Below are 26257 nucleotides of genomic sequence, written 5' to 3' on the forward strand. Positions count from 1 at the left end.
GTCTATTTTTTTATAGAGTAATGATATATATAGTCGTGAAAAAGAGTGGGGTCAACTATTAAAAAATTAATTTACTTTTATGTGGGTCTCATATTTATTTACTTTTTTTAAAGCAACTGCTCGGTACTTGCATACTGAGGCTTATCTATTTGAAATTTGTATAAATTATTTCTCAATCATTTATAGCGTACAAGCGCCTGTAGCTCAGTGGATAGAGCGTCCGCTTCCTAAGCGGAAGGTCATAGGTTCGACCCCTATCTGGCGCGTCTGATTTTAGTTTTTGTCTCTCTCATGCAGTCGAAACGGTGCGGTTTGTGAGAAAATCTTGGCTCTCAAAACCCTAGTCTCTTGGTCCCATCGAAGTTCTATTTTTGTCAGAACAGGGAAGAGAAGAAGACATAGACGCAGGCTCGCAGCCATGAAGGTTTTCGAGATCGACGGAAACACTCTATCTCTTTCTCTTTTCACCGAAGTCACCAACTCCAAGTATGCGTCTCTCCCCACCCCCCAATTTCTCCTTTTGGCTCTCGGGAAAGGATAAAAAACGATAAACTGAAGAAATGGAATTACTCAGACTCTTCGAGAGCCAAGCGGATACTAAAGTTTCGAACTTTATTAGAAATTATGTTCTAATTGTACGTTGGTGTGTTTTCTTTTTTCCGAATTTTTGGTGTTGATGAACAATAAACGAATTCATGGTGAATACAAACGTCCACATACGATATATAAAGGGCTTTCTGCCTAATTTATAAGAATAAGCTACTGTTTTCTTAATTACTTGGAGAAATAGTTTCTTTTTTCTCTCCTCCTTTCTTTTTTTGGAGTGTTTGCATAGGATTTTTGTTACATAAATCACATAGAAGATGATTATGATGGCAAAGCGTAATCTAAATTACCGGATTGATGATGGTCATTGCGCTTTGAAACGATTGGAAGCAATGGAGGGTTGCCTCATTTTAGGAATAGTGGAGCATGTTGTTATATGCTTATGTCTGTATGGGCTAACTCGTGATTATGTATACAATCTAGAGTCAGTTCTTAGTTTTTGGGAAGAATTAGGGATGGATCTAGAGATTTTTCTCTGTATGAGCCGTGTTGAAGTCTGTCATCTGTCTACTTTTTTTTGTTAATGGAGAATTGAAGTTTGATTGTCTATGGAAGACATTGGCTAGAAGAAGATGAGCACACAACTTCCTACTTGCTACGTCTTGCCATTATATCAGAGGGGGTGAAAGTTGAACCAGTGTCTATCCGTTAAGAATTTGACATCTTGGGGGTGGTTGATCGTAATGCAGAATAAGCCGAAATGGATCCAATGTTCTGCGTTGATCTTGACAGTAATTTTATGTTGTTAGGGTTGTGATTGACTAAATGTGTACGTTAGCAAAATGTTTAACATGCAATGCTTGATTTCTTTTTCCATTTTATAATTGACTTGCAAAAATAGATTTCTGTTCATTCTCCGTTCTTGTAACCCCCTAGTGGCTATCTACCTATATTTAGTTATCTGTTTTATTAGATTAGTTCATATAAGCACAAAAGTGAAGCGTGCCTTATAAACTTATTACTTGGCAGGGAACTCCTTGATTCTATGCAAGCTGGAACTCTGGAACCAGAAGTTGCATTTCTCAATGCATCACTGGTACGATTCTTTAAATACTTATGATAACCTACCCTTCTTTTTCTATTATTTTCATTTCCTTCTCTCTTTTCTTAGCTACACTTAGTTGATTTCTCTTCTCTTATCTTTATTAAAAACTGAAACAGATTCCAGACGTTTTTCCTGTCCTGGCATCTGCACATAAGACACTTTTAGCCAAGTCACGGGAGTCATTGACGACACGTACTCTTCATTCTGAGCTTGTATACAATTATTCTGGATCTAAGCATGTAATCAATTTATGCAACTTTGACTATGGTAGTTCATCTTGCTTAATTTTCTATTGTTTCCTATGGATAACTCCTAGTCTTTGATTATGAATAGATTACAGAATCTTTAAAAAGGTGTGGCATCTCTGATAGCACAACTTATATCCTTGCTGCTCGTTTCAATTCTTCCATTGATGAGGTGAGAACACCAATTATAAATGGTGTAGCGGATCATGCTTTGTGTTGCTCCAGTAAACAAATAAGGTTGGGTTCATTTTGATTTAATTAAAATTTGGTTTTGTGCCAGATGAAAGCTGCAGAGAAACTAATCGATGGAAAAGAGATTGAGTTGGAGGAGTTGGAGGGAAGAGCAAACCAGGCCCAGATACAAAAGGTAATGCAATGTAAAATCTTGTTCAATTTCACTTTGTGCTGCTTTCAGTGACTAATGAAAAATGACTTGTATTTTTTTTCAGCACTACAAGATATCTGGCCCAGAACTAGGAATATCCACAGTTGCAAATGCTATTACATGTCGAATAGCTGCTCGGGATGCCTTGTGAGAAGATAGACCTATATTTTGCTCAATATTTAGCTCCTTTTGTTTTCTCTGATGTCCACCATCTGTGTCACCTTTCTTCATTGTATTCTCCTATATTGAATGGAAGATTGTGCTTTGGAATTGAAACGATGAATTTGCAGAGCAACATTTATTTGTTGGCGGCCAAGGGAGGAAAAAAACCCAGTTCTCTGTTTTCTCTGATGATGCCCACCTAGGTCTATCCGCAGCAACATGTGGGAAAAGTTGTCGGCCATGACTAGGCGACGCTCCCAGCACGCACGATGGACGCGGATATTTACTTACGAGAAAAGGAAAAAAATATATATATATATGGATAATCATTTCCTTCAGTACGAAGTAAAGGCGACGTCGAATCAACGCTAACTGGGGAACGGTGATAGCCGGTGATATATACAACGATGACTCATTATTATGACCACAGCATTTAGTAGTTTCTCTAATCCAATATACATACATCTCAACTCTGCATAAAATCAGGAATTTATTTAAATGCAGAAATCTTTAATATTATTATTGTTATAAGATTTAAAAAAATTAAATTATTTATTATATTTTGTGTAAGAATTTAAAAAAATTATAATAATTAGATGAAATGAAATAGATTGAAAATTTCTCTTAATCCAAATTGAGCTTCATTCTCAATGGTTTATAAATGATACAAAAAATATAAAGTATTTAAAAAATTGTTTATAAAATGAGTTTCATCAAATTATGTAAAAGAATATGTAAAATATAAATTGTTACAGTAACTCATTATATATAGCGGATATTATTCATCATTCAAACAATTTTTTAATTTTTTAATTTTATTTATTTTCTCATTTATTTTCTCATTTATTTTTACTTTTACATTTCAATACAAATTCTTTTTATTGTTCATAATTTAAAACACCTCTATTTTATTTTTTTTCTAAAAGAAATATCTTGTAAATATTATTTATCTATTTTTTTATACTTTGATTTTATTTTTAATTTTTATTTGGCTTATATATTTTTATTTTGTGTATAAGATTGAATTATATTACATTATATATAATATAAGAATATATTATAAATATAAAAAATATATGGATATTATAAATTTATTGGTAGAAAGGAAATATTTAAAATGAATAAAAATATTATTTAAATAATATGAAAAAAATAGATAAGTTAATGTATTATATAATATAAAAATCTGTGTAAAATAAAAATAAAATAAAATCTAATAATATATTTTAAAAGATTTGATTAAGAAATAATTGTGAGTGCTCGAGAAAGAAAAAAGAAGAAAAAGAAAAAAAAAAAAAAAACAACTGCGATGGGAAAGGAAACGAAAAGTTACAAAACCGGTGATAGTCGGTGAGAACATCACGTATAAAATGGCCCAGAGTCCCAAACTAACCGCCTCTGTTCTGTTCTAAAATTCCGCTTTCTGATTCTGATCATTTTCGCAAACACTTTTGCTTGCAACGATCTCTTTGTCATTTTGCAGTCTCCCCCCTCTCTGTTCCGTTGTTGAGTGTTACCAAGCAATTGAACGATGGGCACTTCTCAGAGCCGCGAGGGCATCGACATTACTGACTCAGACTCAGACCGACATACCGAAGAAGAAGAAGAAGAGGAGGAGGAAGAGGAAGAGCAATACGACGATGCTGTGAACCATCAGAAGCCCCAATTCTCCCCTTCGACCCAAGCCAAATCCAAATCCCTTGACGAGGTTGACGCCAAGCTCAAAGCCCTGAAGCTCAAGTACGGTACTTCTTCCTCTTCCCAAAACCTTCATGCAATTAATTCGGTCAGGCTCTACCTCCACATCGGCGGCAATACCCCCAAAGCCAAATGGATCGTCTCCGACAAGTACGCATCTTATTCCTTTTTCAAAACCTCCAAAATCGACGGCGAAGAAGACGACGATGACTCGGACCGCAGTGCGGGACACTCCTGGTGGGTACTGAAAGTTGGGTCCAAGGTCTGGGCTAGGGTTTCGACGGAGGTGCAATTGAAGCTGTTCGGCGATCAACGCCGCGTCGATTTCGTATCCAATGGCGTGTGGGCCTTGAAGTTTCCCGCCGACGAGGCGTATAGGAAATTCGTCTCCGAATTTCAGGATTGTTTGTTTGAGAATGTGCACGGGCTCAAAGCGACTGAAGAAAACAAGATCAAGGTTTACGGGAAAGACTTCATTGGGTGGCTGAAGCCTGAGGCGGCAGACGATTCGATGTGGGAGGATGCAGACGATGGCGGCTTGAAGAGTCCCGATTCGGTGGCACCGGTCCGGGCGAGGCAGGACTTACTGGAGGAGTTTGAAGAGGCAGCCAATGGCGGTGTGCAGAGTTTGAGTTTGGGGGCGTTGGATAACAGCTTCTTGGTGAACGATATCGGCGTGCAGGTTTACAGGAATTTCGACCGTGGGATTCATGGGAAAGGTGTTTCTGTGAGATTTGATGGCGGGAGTTCGAGTTCAGGGCCATTTTTGACCCCCAAAAAGGCGTTGCTGATGAGGGCCGAGACGAATATGCTCCTTATGAGTCCGTTGAAGGAAGGGAAGCCCAACGCCACGGGGCTTCAACAGCTTGATATTGAGACGGGCAAGATAGTTACGGAGTGGAAGTTTGGGAAGGATGGGGCTGACGTTACAATGAGGGATATCACCAATGATACTAAGGGGTCGCAATTGGATCCGTCGGAGTCTACCTTTTTGGGATTGGATGATAATAGGTTATGCCAGTGGGATATGCGTGACCGTGGAGGAATGGTTCAGAACATTGCGATGTCGAATTCACCGGTTTTGCATTGGACGCAGGGGCATCAGTTCTCGAGAGGGACGAATTTTCAGTGCTTTGCGACGACCGGGGACGGGTCTATTGTTGTAGGTTCTCTTGATGGGAAGATAAGGTTGTATTCGAAGTCATCGATGAGGCAGGCCAAGACAGCTTTTCCAGGTCTGGGCTCACCGGTTACTAACGTTGACGTTACTTACGATGGGAAGTGGATTTTGGCCACGACTGACACCTATTTGATCCTTATCTGCACTCTGTTTAACGACAAAGATGGAAGGACAAAGACTGGATTTAGTGGTCGAATGGGGAATAGGATTCCTGCTCCAAGGTTGTTGAAGCTGACTCCTCTGGATTCACATTTGGCTGGGACAAATAATAAATTTCACGGCGGCCATTTCTCATGGGTAGGCATACTATACCCCTTTCTATATGTTAAAAACACTTAGTTGTTGTGCAATGTGTCTATATAAGATGCTAGTTTGGTATGCGTTATGTACGGTAAGCTATAACTATTTACTGGCAAAATTGTTTCCTTTCAGCTCTCTTGGTTAGATTATATTTGCGTCTCATTTTTTGAGTCATGAATGAGACTCTTGTTGATGGCGATATTTTCTTTTATTATGCAGTTTTTTCTTCAACCTCGTTTTTAGATATGAGTATCACCATTCACCAAGATGGTTGCAATGAGTTTGCATTATGCCACCACCATTCATGCTCGCTTTATGCATCTATCATGTAGTTATTGGGCCAACGCATTTCCATATTGCTTCTGTTTTTAATCATATTTACATTATTTTCTCTTAAACTAGTGATCGAGAATTGTATCCTGTGAAAATACAATAGCCTTGAGAGTTTGCTGCATTTGCCAGCATGGGGGCAGATAGATGCATCCCTGTAATTATCTTGATATCTCTACCTATCTAAAATGATGGTGAAATCCTAAAATATCTTATGGGGGACAATGAGTTTAAATATTTGGAAATTCAATTTAAAACAAAAGGGGTTCAATCAAATTTTTCTGTGAACACCATAGATAACTCTTCTTTTTGTGATGTGCACATATGAATCTACTTTGGGTTTTAGTGTCAGATTTAGTTGCATACTGGCATGCATTCTCGAATTTGAGATTTAGGTGTTTTTATTAGTGCCCGTAAACCACATTTCGTTGAATAGGATGAATCATTTGCCTCCTATTCGGGGTGTTTGTAGGATTTATCATGCCTTTTCCTTTTTTTAATCTTGAATTTAATGGATGAGCTTAATTTCTTTTTCTTGGCAAGCTTAGATTAGTATCAACTTATGGGGGGTTTTTTTTCTCGTGATATTGTCTTTCAGGTCACCGAAAATGGTAAACAAGAGCGCCATGCAGTTGCAACAGTGGGCAAATTCAGCGTGGTATGGGACTTCCAGCAGGTGAAGAACAGTGCTCATGAGTGCTACCGGAGTCAGCAAGGCCTTAAAAGCTGTTATTGTTACAAGATTGTGTTGAAGGATGAGTCCATTGTTGAGAGTCGTTTCATGCATGACAAGTTTGCCGTTAGTGATTCTCCAGAAGCTCCACTGGTGGTGGCAACCCCTATGAAAGTTAGCTCTATCAGTCTCTCTGGCAAGAGACAACATTGAAAAATATTCTTTGTTTATACAGTCGCGTTCATTTGTTCTTGTCCAAGTTGTTTTTATTTTTGGATTTTTTATTTTTTCTTTCTTTCATCTCTCTCTGCCTCCCTTCTCCTGTAGTTGATCTTGGTTTCTGCTTGTATTTACACGAATTCTTTTTACTTGTCTTCAGTCGAGTATAAATAAAAGTAGGATGTTTGAACTTGTGGAAGCTGGAGTTATTGCAAATGGTGTGATTTACATTTTTATTTGTGACAAAAAGGCTGTGTTATGCCATTAATATTCATTCATGTTGAAAATCGTTCAGTGATCTCATTATGGAAGAAGAGGTAGGAGTAGGAGGGTTGCCAGCACTGTGTTGGGTTAGTAGGGAAACTAATTTATATACGCTGCCTGCTTGCTTGCTTGCTTTATGGTGCTGGGAATGGGAATGTACGTTTACTGATGAGAGAGCATCTGTAGGGGGATGTACTCTCGATTCAATTTCCACTGCTGAGCTTCACCTACTTTGCTTTCACAAAAGGTTTTGATTTGTATACATAATACACCGACCCTCACACGAAAAGTATCTTTAGTGTTTCTGTACAGTTTGATAAACCATACCCTTCGTAGGCTGAACGGTGGTATCTTAAAAGAGCCGTGATTGTCACCCACTCAATACACTGATGAAAATAACACTATTTGTTCATGCACTCATTATAAAACGGTACCCCTCTTATATAAATATATATATATATATATTTTTTCCCTTGGAGTTAGGACTCTACGTGTGACAATTGTTTTAGATTTTGGCCCACCCCTTTGAGCAGGGTAGGAACTTCGTTTGGTGAGGGAGTAGATATAATTGATAAGAGGAAAGAAACCCAAAAGGATAAGATCATGGAAGATAAAAGTGGGTCATGTGTGGCTGTGATGTCTTTGAATCCGTTTGGGAATATAATTATCTTCAAATATTTTCAATATTTTATTTTTAAATATCACTTAAATGTAAAATAGTTTTAATTTTTAATTTTTTTATCTAATCAATTAACTAATCATTATAATTTTTTCATATTCTTAAATAAAATATAAAAAATAATACTACTTTCTTAAACTTAAAAATAATATTAAAAAATAATTTTTAAATAATTTTTAAATTTTATTATAATTTTATTTAATTTCTTTTAGTTTTTAAAAATTTAATAAAAAATCTTAATTCAAATAACTTGAGCGAGATAATTAAGTATAAATCCTTGATGTACTGTTGTTAGGTGATGCATCCCAAAGTTCTCCTCAGTCCTCCCCCCCATAAGGGTCAATCCTCTCTCTCTCTCTCTCTCTCTCTCTCTCTCATAGTAATTGTTGGACCCAGCACTAGCAGTGTTCTCACTAATAACTTGAACCTTCCCCGTCCTATTCTTTCCCAATACTGATTTTAGGATAACGATAGATTTAACTCTTCTATTATTATTATTTTTAAAATATATTTTATTATTAAAAATTTTTTAAAAAAGATAAAATTTTTATTAATAATTATTTTTTTAACCATTAAATAAATTAAAAAATTAAAAAATTAAAAAGAATAATAGAATAAGAATAGTAATAAAGCAATCAAGGGCAACTGTCAGGTCAACACTTTACTTATATTTGTATTTGTAAGTAAAATTATTAACACGTTGAATATATTATTGACGTCAAAGTTTATCACTTTAACAAGCATAAGAAAATATTACACCCATCTGTGTGGACAAATTGACCATCATGATGTTATATGATGGGATTTTGATACAAAATCTTTAGCCGTTCACTGCGTTTATTATTCTGATCATCAGGAATGTATGAGCCGATCATTGGAATGAGATCACATGCTGTCTTCGTGTTCCATGAAGTGCATGGAGAGATTTCTGTATAAAACTGAAAAAAGGAGGAAATGTTTTTTTTTTATTAAAATTAAAATTAAAAAAAAAAAAGTAAGAAAATTTGTAGGTGACTAGTTTCCGTTTATTTTTTCAAATATGATCACTCAATTCGAAAAGAAAGATTTTACATTACACACATCTATTTAATCAATATGTGATTTATTATTTTTATTTTTATATCTTAATGTTCAAATATGTGTTTATTTAAATAAAATGATAAATTATATGTTGGTTAAATGGATCTGTACGGTATAATAAGGCTTCCTTAAAATATTTATCGTTCAAAAAATTAAATAGAAAAATGAATGGCATCTTACCTAATAAAACTCGCCGTCTTGCTTGAATTGATCAGCTCTTAGTAAAAAGAAATCGTATTTAACAGATTAATCATGTGTGGTTAAATTTATATAATATTTAAATTGCAGTCTTACGCGCTCTAACAACCCGTCATTATTTTATACTCCTAATCTATGCAAGAAATCCGTTCCCAGCATTTTCTGTAATCCACTATAAAACTCTCGTATGTAATCTCTCCCTTCTCTCTCTTACGTCTTCACATATGTCATCATCAATTCATCATTATTATACCCTGTTTAGCTTTATCTATAGGCAAAAGCTATTTATAATTTTAAATTATGTAATCGTTATTTTACTCTTACTTATAATAATCTCCAAATTCACACGTGACTTATTTATTGAATTGAGCACATGCTAAATGTGCTAATTAGACATCGATTAGATTTTTTACTCGAGAGCCTCTCGAGATGAGAGACACGCACGTTGTACTATTACACGTGGCCAGAGCAAATCTCCTTTGGTATCGTGGCAACAGAAACTATTCTCTCAAACATCGTGGTGGACACACGGTCCCTACTTTTACGGCACCCAGTGATCTTTTTTTTTTGTGGCCCGTGTGGGTCTGGACTCTGATCTCGATCTCCTCCTTCCCCAGGTTTTCCCGGCTGCCAAACATCCTGTCGAAAGATATTTAAGTTCATTTTCTTGCTGCTGGAAACAGAAGAGAATAAAAGAAATGTGGATATTTATTTGGCCATTCCTTTTTTGGATATAATATTCCCAAAAAAACAAAACCAGATTTTTTCTGATTCCCTCACAAAATGAAAACAGAGAAGAATTTAATTAATTGTACAAATTAATCTAACCCCAAATCATTTCCACGAAAGTTTAACTAATTAGTTGGGTGCGCCCACAGCTGAATTATTATTATCCACTTTAGTGAAGTAGAAAGAAGAAGTAGGAGCGCGCATTCATTCAGTTCCGGTAGCGGCCGAATCGGAGGAGTCCCCGGTAAAATCCATCGTCATCATCCACTTCTGAAAGTCCTCCTCTCCAATGCTTTCCCAGAACTCATTTCCCTTCCCGATTTCGATTCCGACTCCAGCCGAATTATCATAAGCACCTCTCGAAGTTGTCTGATGCTGATCCGACGACGTGCATTCCGAACTGCCCTCTCCAAACGTCGTGTAATCCGGAAACTGAAAGTTGAGCTTCGCGCGCGGTCCGCGGAAATCGATGGCGGCCTTGTCGTAGGCCCGCGCGGCCTCCTCGGCTGTGTTGAAGGTGCCGAGCCAGACACGGGTCGCCCGCCTCGGGTCTCGGATCTCCGCGGCCCATTTGCCCCACGGCCTCTGCCTGACACCCCTGTAGTTCTTCTTCGCCCTTCTCTTCGACACTCCCACTTTCGCTTTCTTATTATCCTCCACCTGTTCCTGAACCTTATCTGCCGGCGGGGAAAAGTAGTCGCAACCGAGACAACCACTGATGTGGCAGACTTGACAAGTGTCGGAATAGGAGGAAGGCGGAGGGTGGAAGACGATCGGGTCCGTGGAGTAGTCGGAAGTGGAGGCAGAAGTGGTAGTAGTAGAAGAAGAGCCGGAGACGACGTTGGTGAGGGCGGTGACCATGACAGAGAGCTCCTGCTCGGAGGTAAGGCGGAGCGGAGGTTGGTAACTCGTCGGAGATTCGGTGAGTTCGGGTCTCTTAAAGCTGGACTTATCCTGCATGTCTGTTCGTGGGTGCGTGTGTGTGAGAGTGGCAGTAGGGGAAGATTTTGGAAAGTCGCTCTGCTGTCTGTAAATGTTTCGAACGCTGAATCTGTCTGGAGGGGGGAACCAGGTTTGTGGGTATATATATATATATGACAGAAGAGACTGACGGGGCTCCCAACTGGCACACCGTTAACACACGGTTTTTGAGGGGTGTGGGGTAGTGCACATGGGGGAATTGAAATATAAGTTAAAAGCGATAAGTGGACCGGATCATACATTGTATGGGGGAGTGACGTGGAAGGGAGGGAGGGAGGGTGACATGGCAAAAAAGTGATGGAACACACGCGGAGTATTTGACGGAAAATAAAGATCGATTGTTGCAAGATACTTTCGGACTTTGGACTTGCGCGTATAAACTGATTTTCCTTTTATTAAAAAAAAAACATATATTCGATTCATCCGATGGGACGTTTTTAATGGGTAAGCCTATTTGACGGCTCCACTATTTAATTTAGAGTGCTGATACACTTAGAACACTTTATACAACACATTGTACAACAATGTGTTGTATAAGGGGTATTATGGTAAAATCACTTTATTTTTTATAAGGTAATTTTACCATAATACCCCTTATACAACACATTGTTGTACAATGTGTTGTATAAAGTGTTGTAGGTAAATCATTTTCCTTTAATTTATTCATCCTTTATTAATTTCATTATTTATCATGTTCATAAATATTTATTTAATATCATGTTAAGAAGTGATTTAGAAATAATAATTAAAAATGCGATGAACCTAAATTTACTCTTCATAAAATAAATTAATAAAGGTAAGAAAATATTTCTAACAAAGAATGAAAAATTAGTTTTTTATTTAAAATATTTTTTTTATATGAAGAAATTTTGAAGTAGTAAGTAGAAGGGTGATTTGGATTTGAATTTTTCACACAAGGTGATGGTGGCCACAGATTTTTTTTTTTTTTTAACTTAATTGTTAAGTAATTATTTTAAAATAAATATATATATATTTTTTAAAAAAATATTTAAAAAATTTTAAAAAATGTTTAAAAAAAGAAGATAAAAAGATAAAATTTGTTTTGTCTATTATTCTGTGATTGTTTCGGTGGACCCCCTCTGTTGGAGTAGCACATCCCTCCCTCGAATTATATGGAATAGAGGTGACCTGGTAGGCTTATCAGACGACGTCGCGTTGATTTGGAAGTTGGGACTTGAAAAAGTCAAGTATTCAGTCCCCCCGAGTAATAAAAGGGAACCTTGTCCAGGACATATATATATATTATTAGAAAAAGGAAGTGGAACGAAATGACAAAGCGAGTTGACAAAACGTGGAAATGGAGTTGACATGTAGATATAAAAATGTCAAACTGGGAATCGAGGTTGACAATTAACGATCATTCCTGCTTTGTATAAAAAATAAATAAAAAATGCTCTAATAAATTCAACGTCTAATTTGCGTAGGTAAGAAAGGCAGACTGTTGTGAAGAAGCTTTTGAATGCACAAAAACTGTTCGTCTTTTGGTTTTTTTTTTCTGGTCTGATCAAACCGCAATGGCAGGCTTCAAAACATTAAACTTGACAGAAAAGCTAAAGACTGTTTGGGCCTCAGGAAGTTCGACATTGAAAGTAACTCAAGCCGAGTGAGAAAGTTCACTGTAAATACCTGCCCCACAGAATAAAAAGACCCAACCAAAAAAGGAAAGACTCCCAAATCTAAAATTAAGATTAAATTTAGATGAAATGAATTAAGATAAAAATTAAAAATTAAATAAATTATGACTAAAATATTATTTCATATTGTTATTATTGTTTTAAAATTTGAAAAAATTGAATAGTTCATTATTGTTATGAGTAATACAAGAAGAGTAGCTACACATAAGCAGGAAAAGGACACGAAAAGTTCGTTTCTTTGTTCATTCTGGGATCTTCTTCATTTCTCCGTTCATTCTGGGCTAGTAAAAAAAAAAAAAAAAAATCTAAAGAAAACAATTATACAGGAATTGCCTATCGTTTATACACCAAAGAGATATCAAAAAGAGATGTGCTTAATGGTCCTACGTCCTCAACTATACCCCAAGAATAATAGAAGGAAAATTAGAAATTGACAAGTTTCATACCCCTTCCAATTGAGGTCAAAGACAAACATACAAAAGCATGACGAAAATAATTTCCCAGGTGTTTTACATCATCAATGAGAGCTTGAAAACCTGAACAAAATCTTCCACCTATTCATCGTCCTCAGAATCTGTGTATTAAAGATAAATTACTCCGTGAGAAAAAAAAAATTAAATTACTACTTTGGATTACAGAGGAAACAAGATAATATTGGATATTATAATGACTCCTCTCAAATGCATCTGGTTAATTGCTTACATGGAAGAAAATCCCTACCCTACCTATATGATAAAACAATTTCTTGAATAACTTCTTCCTGACAAGTACTAGATAGTAATATGAAAGCAATGAATGGCTTACCAGATCTTATATCTTCTCCAACTTTTCCTCTATTTTTCAACTGTCTCCAGATCATTGAGCATATGAGTACCCACCAGTATATGTGAAACACGAGTAGCGAAAGCAACATTGTATTGAATACGTAGTACATTAATGTAGGATAGGCCTCCGATAGCTTCAAGAACTCACAAAGATCATAGCTGGGAAATGCCAATAGTAAAGATAGATAAGTAACAGGACCACTAAAGCCAAATATGGCAATTAAAATCATTTTACCATGAGGGCAAACCTTGATGCTCTTATAACCCAAATAGGAAAGTATATTAGCCGCAGAATGAGCCATGAAATGGCAAAGAATCCAAAGAAGACACTTGCTGCAAGCTCCTTCTCCGAATATTTAAAAACCTTGGCAGCTTCCATGAATATATCGCTCGCATCATGCAGGGCGAGGACAATTGAGCCGATTCGGAAAAACCTGAAATAGAAAATTTATGAACTATTCTCTCACTGCATATTTCCATGTTAGCATTATTATAAATATTGCTTACTTTAATCAACCTACTCTTATATGAAAACCACAAAGCAATATAGCAGACAAAGCTAAAATAACAGACATAACTCTCAAGGGCTAAGATTTTCGCACTTAGAAGTTCTCTTACACAAAAAGTTTGTTGATGTAGACCTATGCACCTAAAAGTGGCAACCAGAGAATCCTTAATAATGGATCGTTTTAATTCAGCATAGCATGAATGTGATGCCAGAAAGAATATGTAAACAAGTTATAAGAAAGTAATCATGGACGTTCTTTATCAAACATAGAGACCGCCAAACTGCTACATATTGCCTGACACAGCAAACAACAACTATACGAAAGATGCAATTGAATGGAACTTGGCTAATCTTTCCGCAATAATAATAATAATAAATCATAAACACAATATAAAGCTAACTTCTGCAGAAAACAGTGGATCTACTCCAAAACTTGAGACACCATGTACAAGTAACAAGAGCATTACCCCACCAGTTTTAGCATGCCCATGTAACAAAAGGAGTGTGACAATGACGAAATAAATGCCCAAGACAGTTAAGAAAATGTAACCAAGTACCGTGAACTGTTAGCAACTCTTAGCGCAATAATATATCTAATCGCCAAGTGGCAACAATCTGGAAAATGGTTCTTATATGTATGTGTTGGTGCATTTGGCGGGAAAGAAATGACAGAAGCTTCGAAGACCGCAAGAGAACAATGGATGAGCTTAAAGTTTTCTTTTTTAAAACTTTGGTGGGGGCCATTGTTTGTAATGGGCTAAATGTCCGTGATCTTCTCCTTTCGATTGTAAACTCTAATTAGGTTATTCTCATGTATACTGCCTGTGTACTTGGGCTTTGCCTACTTCTATGAATAAAACTTCTTGATTACCTATAAAAAAATATATATATATATATAATCGCCATGGCAGCTGTGTTAATAATTTCCTTGTACTGAGAAGCAAACTGCTGCTTATTGTTGAATGTTCAAAAAAAACATCTTCATTATCACTCAGCAAACAGTCCACCAAACTTGAGGAAACATGGAATGAATAATAACAAGATATTGATTATGGTTGATGTGTGTAAAGGCCTAGAGATAACCTCCATAACAAATATTACACTATTTAAAATACTGGTGTTGGAACAATAAGTTAGGTAAGTAAACGTGCTCTGATTTTGAAATACATCTGCTCTTCGCATAATTAAGATACTCAAATTCAATAATATGCTCAACTGGGTAATCTAGTAGAGCATTTCATTTGCCAAGCTTTCCATCTCAAAATGAAGTAAAATCCCATCATTTAACTAGAGAAATTCTTAAAATATGTTTTGTAAGTAGTCTATTACTGAATAATAAAACATTAAGAATTCCAAATATAGAATTAATATTTGGATTTTATATATTCAAAACCATTACTGAAGGTGTAAGAAAAGTAATGCTGAACATCTTTATGGGCACAACCGGTTAGACTTGTGTCGTGGGAAATTAGTAGAAATCAAGAAAGCTCTATGCCAACAAAGGAGATTTAATAGTTACAGCACAGCAAAACAAAAATCCCCCAAAAAATTAGGTTACATATTAGTGACTATAAAACTGAAATAATACCTTGTTATATATGAGTACCCAATCAGGGCAACAGTAATTACATGATGAGACATCATTACTGAGAAATCCTTCCGTCGAGTCTCCCAAGTAAGGAGGGCTGCAATGCTGTAGATGTAGAATCCACATTGGCACATATAGAAAAGCCTCAAGGGAAGACTGGAATATGAAATGAAACAGTCAGTTTAGAATATTTATAACATGTAAATAGACATGCATTTTTTCTCTCGTTTTACAAGTTTGACTAATTGTGAACAAAAACACAAGCAAGTTAGTCATTAAATCATATGAAAAGGAATGTGATCCGTTGCAGTAATGTCCAAGCATGAGAAATACTCACAGTAGTTCCTGATTTGGCCAGCCTCTAAAGAATCCTTTTGTATCCCTAAACCATGGCTCATGGTAAGTAATGTTGATAATACATGCTTCAACAGTAGCATAGTATGTTAGCTTCCACATTGATTCCGAGCATTTTACAATCTTTGCACGTGTTGCTTCATCAAGTTTCAATGGAACAGCTCCATTACTCAACAACCATATGGCCAACCTCTGAAAGAAAATAAGTAAAGAATAACTAAAATAATACTAATGAAACAAGAGCGTTGAAATGTCTTGTCCTTTTGTTTTGTTTCTTGTTTGTTTTTTCTGTTAACAAAAAAGAAGGGAGATTGATACAGAGAGCATCAGAAATACCCAAAACTATCAACACTAGCTCACATGACTTTTGCTTTCCCTTATAGTAATAAGTGAAGAAGCTTACTCATTAGTATGAGATTCATCAAGGATAATCATTTCTCAAAAGGTTGGAAGACTTCAAAAGGAAAATAATGATTTTAAATGCAAATGTCTCTCATACTGTTGAGAACAGAGTTACTGTTCTATCAAAATAATAAAGAGACTTTTAATGGAAATTTGTTGATAACAAAAATAAGATTGAAATGAAGAAACATGACACTTAAATAAATTGTATAACATCCGCAACATGCATGCTTGTGAGCAAAGACATATTTCGACATGGAAATCACGGGGGGGATAATAGAGGCAAAGTACACGTTTTATGTTATGTGAAAATTCAAGAATACATTAATTATACATGACTGGGCTCGTAATGGAACATTTCAGCAACAGAATAAACCCTTTTCTTTTTACTCTCTTAAATAGTTCTAATAACAATTTCAGGGCTTCAACACCTTCTAGTTTAATCAACAACCAATCTAATGACAAAAGTAAAGAGCCATTCTTTCGGATAAATGACACTAAAACTTTCGCAGCTTGAACCTTGACCAACTAATCATCGATCAAGATAAATAAACCCTTCACCACAGAAATAGGAACCATAAATATATGATGCCCAAAAAAAGCCCTGGCAGAAAAAAAATGACATTGATTGTAACTGCTAAGTGCAAGCTTGTCTCCATGAATGACAGAGCCCATGACATGCTCAATCAAAAATTTCAAACCAGCATCAATGCCTTTCGTCAACGTTCTTGGATAACAGTTATGTTCTTCCCCTTCTTAACAATTGTAGTGACCGTCTATTTAAATTCTTGAGCAGCTCAATCATGCCTATGTTGTATGGAATGCATTTGAATAAGTTTCAGCAACTAAATGAACATATTCTTTGCTAATAAAATCCAAGATCCACTCAACCTAACCTAATAGAGCACAATTCAGCACATTCAAGGGTACATTTTCCAATTTCTCGAAACCAAATTAATCGAACAAAACCGATATGTTTTGGAAGTTACTTTTCCTTTCCACAATTTTCTAATAAACCAAACGCCAAGCTAAAAATAGCCATAAAAATGAATCACGGAATTGCACAAGCATAAAGAAGCTCACAAAAAAATGCTATGGGGGCAAAAGAGATACAGCAAGAACCTTACTTGGAAGATGAATCTGTCGAGGAAGAACCTGAGGGCGACGAAGCCGAGGGCAAAGTATAGAGCGACGACGAAATTCCAGGCGTGCGGCGCGTCATTTTGGCTCCAGATCGAGTCCATGAAAGAGTCCGCGTCCTAAACAGAGTTTCAGAGAGAAGCATGAATAAGAGAATCAATCATCAAGGAGCTCGATATACACATCAAGATCAGCGACCGATAAGCAAGAATTGGATGGGATAATCCTCTATCTGATACTTCCCCAGATCTAAATGCTTAGCCCTAAATTTGACAATGAAGAGAGGCCGAAGGACTCTGCTATTCCTAATTGAGAGAGAGAGTGGCAAGTGGCAACGGAAAGCAGGGAGGAGGAAGTTTTTTATAAGGAGTTTTGAAATGAGATAAGATTAGCATCCCAAACAAGCCCTTAAAGTAAAATGAGCGCATTCTTGCTTCTTTCTATTTATCATCACCGTATCAAATACCACGTTCATTTTTTTTTTTTTTTTTTATCAAATATGTGATGTATATATAATGAGTAAAATAATTATGTTAATTTAACAATAAAAGAAAATATCGATCCAAATACCGGCCATACCGCTGATACCGGACGTACTGGCCTCAATTTCGGCCTGTACCAACTTATATTTTGGCCGGTACCGGCCGATATTCATTTTAAAATTTTTTTTTTCAAACTATAAACTTATTTTTTTATTCTCAATTCAGATTAGACTATTTATAATTTATATATATTTATATATAATTTATTCATATATAGACTATTATTTTAGAATATAATATATATATAATTTATTCATATATCGACTATCTCGAAACGGTATACGAAACGGCATCGATATCAAAATATTTTGTTTCAGTACCTTGACCAGTACTGCTTCCAGTATGGTATTCAAAACATTGCTTGGTACAGCTCCAAATTGTTTAATCAGAATGTCCACAACCAGTGGTACCAAGTCCTTGTAAGGAACACCCTTCTTGTAAAGGTCTCCTAAATGTGAGTCACTCCCAATCCTGCCTCCCAAATAAACATCCACACCTTCACAAGGCTTCCCCTTCTCATCTCACAAATGTCATTCCTGCGGATTTTTAACAGGTTACACAGTCCATCTCACAACACTTGATGGAAGGAGCTTTGACTATTCCCATCAACATTGTAATTCATCCAAACTACGAGGAGATTGTCCCAAAAGAAGGTATGCCAATACCAAAAGATCCCTCAAAGAGAGGTAAGCTTAAGAATCAAGTTCAACATCAAATTCCCAACAAGGTTGACTGCTGAGCAGAAGTCTGGAATCAATAAACTTTTGGCATCTTAAATGAGGTCGTGATCACTTCTCATTTGTTATTTACAAACGAACACAAGCATTTAAAAAAAAAAGCATTGTTGCCAAAAGTGCTTACAATAATACATAGCCCAATTTCCACACAAAACTTTGTTACGCTACCAAAACTCAAGCCTTCAGCTACCTCACCTCTTCCATAATGTTCTCTGAAGACAACCTGTGCAAAATACACGTAAATAATGAATTTTGTCATGATTCTGAAAGCTCCTTCTAGCTTCTGAAGAAATTAAGAATATAGGCATACCTTCAATTTCACACACCCCCATCCATTCCATTCCAAGCAAATACAGAACAAGAAGATCAATACCAGCTGCACTGATCTTCCTTCTTTTCTGACCCTTTGCACACAGAAAGTTCACGGATATTTGCTGTTAGCCATGATAGGATTCAGGATGCAGGAACCAATCAAGTTTCACTGAAGTTTCGAACAAAACGTCCCTCAAAAATAGAAAGGAACAAAAAGGCCGAGGTATGCTACTATCCTTCGTTTACATATTTAGAAGGACACAACAGCCGAGATTCTCCAGTTGAGTTGAGGACACTTGGAAGAGGAAAAGAAAACCGAATCTATCCTTGATTATAATGATCAGATGCAAAAACAACTAGCATCGTGATTAGGCAAGTTACAAAAACAACTTGCAGATCAATTTACATACAAATCTCCATTAGCAGCAACTAATCAGTTACAATGATTAGGCAAGAGTCTTACATGGAAATTTCAATGTTAAAAGCTCACATCCATGCAGGGCAAACTGAAAAAAGAAAAAGCTTGAGTCTGTCTTTTTATGCGTTTGTTTCTCTCTCTCTCTCTCTCTCTCTCTCTCTCTCTCTCTCTCTATATATATATATATATATCAAGTAAAACCATCAAAAGGGTACGACAATCTCAACTGCCTTGTTTGTCTAGCCATCAACTGCCGCCAGGAACTTCCTCTTGCTTGTGGGTTCTTCATGCAACACCACCACATCTCTCACTCTCTCAAACAGCTCCTCCAGCTGATCCACACCAAATCTTTGATATTCCAGTGGTTTCTTGTACCGTTGCTCGTATATCGCCTCAAAGCAACCTAGAAAAATCCGACAAGAATAGCTGACTAGAATCTCTTGCAACTCATACTTGAACTGCTCAAGACAACAGTCATCAATTTCACGATTGGCCACTGTTCCCTGATTGATATCTCCTTGGCTCCTGCTCACATCATGTGCTTCTATAACCACTCTTTCTACATCTGACAACACATCTGAAGAGCCACTGCCTGTGACATTATCCATACACTCTTCCTGGGTCCCCTTTCCTTTCTTATCCTTCCTGGTCAAAACCAAAGGAGGCGCACTAGGGCCTGCCTTCCAATTTCGAAGATAGACAAACTTCTGATGGCCCGTCTCCTCTACAGTCATTGTGTCATCCATCTTCTTGAAAAGTTTTACAAGCTTGGATGCTCCATACTCTGATACTTTGAGAATTCGCCCACAAAACTTCTGGTACTCAACTGAAACTCGGGACAGGGGCAGGCATCCTCCTGAAAGTTCCAGCAACTTTACAAATTGAGCCTTTAGACCATTTAGGTCTCCAGGCTGTACCCACAAACTAGATTCCATCTGATTACCAGGACAAACACCACCTCCCGATACTTCATTCAAGCCAGAAGGAAGACTCTGTGACCTCAAAGTAGTAGGAAGACAAGACGAGGTTGAAGAACTCTTCTTGTAATCTGATAAAGATTGTGACACTAATTGGAGATCCCTCGAGTTGCAATAGCTTTGTGAGATACCCCTATATACAATTGCCTCTACATCATTTAGGGCATCTGGGATGTCATTGACATGGTATCCCATGAGATATCCTGCAATGTCAGAAGCTCCTCCACAAGGGGGCATTAAAACCTTGGTAGGGGGAACAAAGCCTTCCCCACGAGCCACACTAGGCCAGTCCCAAACAAACTTACCGGCATTAATGAGTGCAGATGAAACACCAACACTAGAAGGGATGACAAGGATCACAGTATAACCGCGCTGACCAAGTATGTGAAGTGCCGGAGAAAAATCTATATCACCAGAGATCAACATGATGGTGGAAGGTGGAGGGTTGTCGAGGGCAAATAGAAACATGTCGACCAAGATAGCCTTATCGGCAGCATCTTTTCTACCATTTGGAACATCTACGAGTTTTACACCAGTTCTCTGACAGCCTTCTCTGAGTCGCCTTGAGAAGGCATTAAAATCTCCATAGGCAGAAAACATCATAACAGATCCTTTAATCACAGGGTGAACCTGCAAAGCCATTCTAATATTACCGGCAACATCTTCAGGGCGAACATCACTTGGGACACGGCAATTCTCAATGTCCCAAAGGATAGCAACAAGACCATCTGAGGAGCTTCGACTGTGATGGCTTGAAGAAGTTTGAAGAATGTTCCGGTTTGAACCCACCACACATGGGAACTTTTGTTCAGAGGATTCTGAATACACCATTGAGGTTGATGCATTTGGATTAGCCATCATTGTTTCATTAATAAAATCAAAGGTTCCTACACATGGAAGAGATCAGAAAATGTAAATAAACACCATATGGTGCAGACAAGGCTTAAAAATACTGGACTGGCTAAGTTCAAATCTACTAATAGTCCACAGTAACAAAGGAAAAATCTAGAAGGAGAGATTTTTTTTTGGGGGGGGGGGGGTTATTTTCTTCAATAGATGTGGCAATTAGTCTACACAACACACAAAGAATAAGACTTGACACTTTATTTCACTCGAAATGATTGCTTATATGTCCTCAATTTAACTACTTGCCTAGATCCTCAACAAGCACTCCAATTCCCAAGTGTGGGGGAAAGGCATCAACGGGGGATATAAATATATAGAAGAAGATAGATCAGAGCATGTTACAATTGACCTGGATTTGATGTTACAGCCAAAGTATTTGAAAAAGAAAACTGAGCATGACATAATAGAAGCATCCACAGAGTAATCAAATCCAATTCCCATTAAAAATTTCAACATAGGATAAGGTACTTGTGCATAGAAAATTCTTTTGTATTATACCACCAAAGTTCAAGGGATCACTTAAAAGGGTCAAAAGAGATAAACATGTTTTCTTTATATAAGTAAACAGAATGGATTGATTGAGAGAGAGAGAGAGAGAGAGAGAGACATGATTAAATGCATGGAGACAGAAAATCATAGGTAACAAGCCACATCAGACTCAGTAGCCACCTAACAAATGGGTAACCCACTGGATCAATACAAATAATGACTTAAGACCAGAATTCTGATCATATTTGTGTCTAATAATTATAGCCCATTAATCATCATTCACATCTGTAAAATGAAAGAGATAAAAGGATAAACCACTGCTGAAACCTATCTCCAAAGCATGGTCTATGATTCCTATTTGCACAATACTTAAGACAATAGTGACCTGCATTTCAAATTGCACAATGCTGAACATGGTAAACTATTATGGAGTGTGAAATTTGGTAAACACGTGAAATTTAACATAAAAAAGCTAATACCACAGGGATCTCTGCTTCAGACAACGCAATCCTTTTTTTTTTATAAGTAATCAAAGACTTCAGACAACACAATCCGACACGTAATTCATTTTAGTTCTTTTTTTTTTAATCGGTAAAAAAATATAAACTGGTTGAAGAATCCTGCAGCCAGCAAGATGTCGGTCTTGATGCTTCACGAGAGCAGCTCAGGACTGGGAACTTGGTACTTTTGCTGAGTTTTTCTGCATGTTGTATGCGATGAACATTGGTGATTCTGGGGAGGACAGGATGATTTGGTCTCTGGTCGGGAGTTGGAGTTTCTCAGTTAGTTCTTTTTACAAGGCTCTTCTTGGTCATCATGGTAACCATTTCCCTTGGAAGAGTATTTGAAGATGCAAGGTTCCTCCCAAGATTGCTTTCTTTAGTTGGACTACTTCCCTCAAGAAAATCCTCACCATTGACAATCTAAGGAAACGTGGTTTTTGTACCCCGGATTGTTGTTATTTATGTAAGAAAAAAGGGGGAATCGGCGGACCATTTATTGTTGCATTGTGAGGTGGCCAGGTCCTTGTGGGATGATATTTTCAACCGAATAAGAGTGGCAAGGGTTATGCCTAGAAGGGTTAGTGAAGTTGTTTGGGTGTAGGAAGGGTCTTTGGGGTAATATAAATGTTGCTGCAGTTTGGAAAATGATTCCTCATTGTATTATGTGTGGCCTTTGGATGGAGAGCAATGGTAGGTGTTTGAAGACCAAGAGCATTTCTTTGGATGAGCTGAAAAGATTCTTCTTCAACACTCTTTTTTCTTGGGCTTCGGTTATTGATTATAATGGGGATAGTTTCAATAATTTACCCGTATCCATTTATAGTCCCTAGATGAAGCTAGGCGTATTCCGTGTATACTTCCTGTATACTTGGGACATGCCTCTTTCCTCTTAATAATTTAAAAAAAATTAATAAAATTTTATTCTTACCCATAAAAAAATGACAGTCTTGTATTGAACCAACATGTTAAAGACTCCTCGCATTTGCATACTCAATTTGGTAAGTTCAACAGGGTTGGTTACCATCATGACAGCAAAATGTCAAATATAAGAAAGTTGAGGCAAAGTAAAATAGAGAAGATTACTTATTGGAATAAAACCCAACTAGATAAAATCTCCAAGTGTAAACTAGATAATTGGAATAAGAATGTTGAATTGCTGGTAATCTCAAGCCATACACCCTTGCAGAGTTGGATGTACAGAGGACATGAGATATGTTAATTCTAGACCAAACAAAAACTGGTCATTAAGACAAAGGGTTGCGCTGAGCCCTGCAGAGGGCATAATAATTAAGACTATATACAGCACAGAACCGTTATTAAGGTTTCCTGTATCCTGTTATTTGCATTAGACCTCTAATTATAATAATTGCATAGGCAGATCGTTGAATATAAAATTCAAACTTATTTACCAATAAAAGCATTCCGAAATTATTACCGAATTTATTGGTAACAAAAGATTCGTGTGAAAAACATAGTTAGAGCAAGGTTTATATAGACCCACCAGAAGTACCATCTGATCCTGATCAAAACAAGATTTTGCTGCAGGTTCCCACAGTTAAGAAAGAAATTTCAGAGCATTCTGACACAGTTTCATGGAAATATTTATGAAACAGGCTGCCTTCGAGTCCCAGGTCCTTTTACCACTAAAAGGAATGAGTTACCTAACATGCTTTTTCATTATCGTTTATACTAGGAAAACTGTTCTCATTTCCACTTCCAAACAGCACCTAAAATTCCAGGCTTCCAGCTTTACTTATTCGATATTGTACTGCAAGCTGGTAAGTAAAGTCCAACAAGATGTAATTATTGGGCAATAATAGATGGGAGATACTGTGTATGGTCGCTTAGAGTCTCGTAGAATCAAGAAAGAACATAGAAATTCATTTTTTTTTTTACGCTACAGTTGACTTCGACTTTACCATAAAAACGTTATGAGAACATATATTTTTATTAAACCCCGGTCGGCAAAAATTTCAATTACTCAAACAGTGAACACCACTACAAAAAGTTCAAATCCTTTTAACTTATTATTATTATTATTATTATCATTGCGTTTTGGCAGCAACTAAAACAACCCCGCTAAACAAAATCGATCACAGTTTCTAGTACGAGCCTCCCAATGGACAATTTTGATCGGAATATAACATCGTAGAGAAAGAAAAAAAAAATGGGAAAAAAGGTACCTCATATTAGTCCAGAGCTCCTCTCTAAATTCCGGTCAGGTCCCCAGGAGCCAAGATACTTAGATCCATCCTGAAGAACAGGCAAAAGGTAAGTGATCCAATCAAAGAGAGATCTAAATTGAAAAAGAGGACCACAAAAGAAGAGATAGAGACACAGAGAGGGAAGCTGTGCATCAAAATCAGAGGACAAAGGTTTTGGTCATGGTCTCTGGGAATTTCCAGACAAAACCTAGCGTTGAGGAACTGAAAAATCTTACTAGAAGTGAAGCGTGAATTTTGGTCGGGGACGATTGCAGAGAAAAAGAGAGATGATTTGATCTAAGGCTTATGCTTTGTCTATTTGGAATTTGTAGAGAAAATAAAGGGACCCGTCTAAAAATCTATTCCATATCCAAAATAAAAGCAATCCTAGTCCATGGCCGGCCTTTCTTCCCAACTAGTTAAGAAAAATGATAAATCCACGTCATTTTTCACAACATATTATATAATTATATTTTAAAATAAATTATATTTTAATAAAATATTTTTAAAAAATAACATCATTTTATAAAATATCGTCATTTTAAAATATATATTGTGTAGATATCATTACCTAATTTATAAGAGATAGTGTTACTATGACCCATCAATTTGTCCACTTGGTGTGCCTCTAGTGTAAATTACATTTTTCTTTTCTCTTTTTAAATATTTTTTAAACAGATTTAAATATTTAAAAAATAATAATATACTAATAGTCACTTTCTTAATAAAAAAAAATTTAGCAAAATAAAAAGAAATACTAGCATTATTCATTTACAAATCTCACACTGTTTCTAAAGAAAGAAAGAAACATTATTTTCAGCTTTTGAATGAAATACTCACGCCACCATTTTAAAGTTAAAAAGTCTGGTTTAGACGTAAAATATATGAATTTAAATGTAGAATATGATGATAAATTGAACGGATAAATACATTATTTTCTTAAAAAAAAAACGAATATAAAAAGAAAATGTCCGACATGTTCAAAGTAATACTCCATTATCGATAATTTTAAGAAAAGCTACTACGACTTTACTTTGCTATCAAAACACATATGTATCCCGTTTACCTTTCGATGAATGCTTTTTAGGAAGAATTGGAAGTCCAGATGTGTTGCCTTCCGCTCCCCTTTGCATATCTCAAAATTCAAATGGCATTGGACTGTTGCACAATCCGCCTTTCTGCTGGCTCGTGTCGTTAGCATTATTATGGCCACAAAAAATCCACTTTTAATCCATTTCCAATTTTTTTCTTCAACTTTAGATAGCATTTTAAGTATATATTCATTAAATTAACAGGCATATATGAAGGCCCTGTTAGACTTAAATAAAATTCTCTAATGCGGAATAACACTTTAGAAACGAGAATTAAAGGGTTTAATGCCAAGAAATCTTACCTCCAGCCATTGATGCAATTCACTGAAAAAGTTTCGGTTTTCACTGTGTTTGGCTCTTCCAAACTCTTCTCTACTCTATTTAGATGGTGTATTACCGAAGGGAATTGAGTGAGTGAGTTTGGGGACCAAACACATGTATTTATAGCCGAAATTCCCATCAAATTTCGGGTTTTACGTGTCCCACGTGATCCTATTTTCATGGGATCAATTTAAACTGATGGAGGAGTGTTGGACCACTTAAAGGACTCTTAAGATGATAGACTCCCACTCATGAACGTCTTCATGAGCAAGAATCGGTCAAAAATAATTTAAATGTGTGAGAATCGGTCAACATTCTCCCACTTGGTCCACACTCCTGATCTTAAACCCATCAATAATCTTCATTTAAGTAATAAATACATGAATCATGGCGATAGGTCCTCTAATGACGAGTATTATCTTCCATGTATTACTATGTATTCATTCTTTATAATTTATGTGGGAACAATTTCTTAATGAATAAACCCTATGTTTATTCTTGGTCCAATACAG

General features: G+C 36.5%; 5 protein-coding genes and 1 non-coding gene across 7 annotated transcripts; 3 read left to right on the top strand and 3 right to left on the bottom strand.

Annotated features, from left to right (window-relative positions):
- Positions 1 to 193: 193 nt before the first annotated feature.
- TRNAR-CCU lies at positions 194 to 266 on the top strand. The gene has a single exon. It is a non-coding gene; the product is annotated as a tRNA-Arg (tRNA).
- Positions 267 to 331: 65 nt separating this feature from the next.
- On the top strand, positions 332 to 2626 carry LOC108988890 (EKC/KEOPS complex subunit Tprkb). Its single transcript, XM_018962272.2, has 6 exons — positions 332 to 486; positions 1576 to 1642; positions 1768 to 1890; positions 1985 to 2068; positions 2177 to 2263; positions 2346 to 2626. Exons 1-6 carry the CDS (start codon positions 419 to 421, stop codon positions 2430 to 2432), a joined length of 516 nt encoding a protein of 171 aa, XP_018817817.1. The 5' UTR covers positions 332 to 418; the 3' UTR covers positions 2433 to 2626.
- Positions 2627 to 3751: 1125 nt separating this feature from the next.
- LOC108988887 (protein CYPRO4-like) lies at positions 3752 to 7042 on the top strand. Its single transcript, XM_018962270.2, has 2 exons — positions 3752 to 5618; positions 6550 to 7042. Exons 1-2 carry the CDS (start codon positions 3975 to 3977, stop codon positions 6835 to 6837), a joined length of 1932 nt encoding a protein of 643 aa, XP_018817815.1. The 5' UTR covers positions 3752 to 3974; the 3' UTR covers positions 6838 to 7042.
- Positions 7043 to 9752: 2710 nt separating this feature from the next.
- On the bottom strand, positions 9753 to 10851 carry LOC108988852 (ethylene-responsive transcription factor ERF109). Its single transcript, XM_018962236.2, has one exon. The coding sequence runs from the start codon at positions 10751 to 10753 to the stop codon at positions 9998 to 10000; it is 756 nt and encodes a 251-aa protein (XP_018817781.1). The 5' UTR covers positions 10754 to 10851; the 3' UTR covers positions 9753 to 9997.
- Positions 10852 to 12636: 1785 nt separating this feature from the next.
- LOC108988944 (LAG1 longevity assurance homolog 2) lies at positions 12637 to 17660 on the bottom strand. The gene is made up of 6 exons (XM_018962366.2): positions 17233 to 17660; positions 15687 to 15895; positions 15350 to 15505; positions 13502 to 13687; positions 13234 to 13412; positions 12637 to 13003 (listed from the first exon to the last, which is right to left on the bottom strand). The coding sequence occupies exons 1-6, from the start codon at positions 17347 to 17349 to the stop codon at positions 12984 to 12986; spliced, it is 867 nt and encodes a 288-aa protein (XP_018817911.1). The 5' UTR covers positions 17350 to 17660; the 3' UTR covers positions 12637 to 12983.
- Positions 17661 to 19213: 1553 nt separating this feature from the next.
- Positions 19214 to 24690, bottom strand: LOC108988913. Of its 2 annotated transcripts, XM_018962308.2 has the most exons (3): positions 24570 to 24690; positions 24313 to 24382; positions 19214 to 21118 (listed from the first exon to the last, which is right to left on the bottom strand). In XM_018962308.2, exon 3 carries the CDS (start codon positions 21090 to 21092, stop codon positions 19494 to 19496), a length of 1599 nt encoding a protein of 532 aa, XP_018817853.1. In that variant the 5' UTR covers positions 21093 to 21118; positions 24313 to 24382; positions 24570 to 24690; the 3' UTR covers positions 19214 to 19493. The 2 variants fall into 2 exon arrangements, with proteins under 2 accessions (XP_018817853.1, XP_035540819.1); XM_035684926.1 differs by having other exon boundaries at positions 24313 to 24687.
- Between the last annotated feature and the right edge of the window lie 1567 nt (positions 24691 to 26257).

Source organism: Juglans regia, chromosome 13, assembly GCF_001411555.2.
Source record: "Juglans regia cultivar Chandler chromosome 13, Walnut 2.0, whole genome shotgun sequence".
Taxonomy (NCBI): domain Eukaryota; kingdom Viridiplantae; phylum Streptophyta; class Magnoliopsida; order Fagales; family Juglandaceae; genus Juglans; species Juglans regia.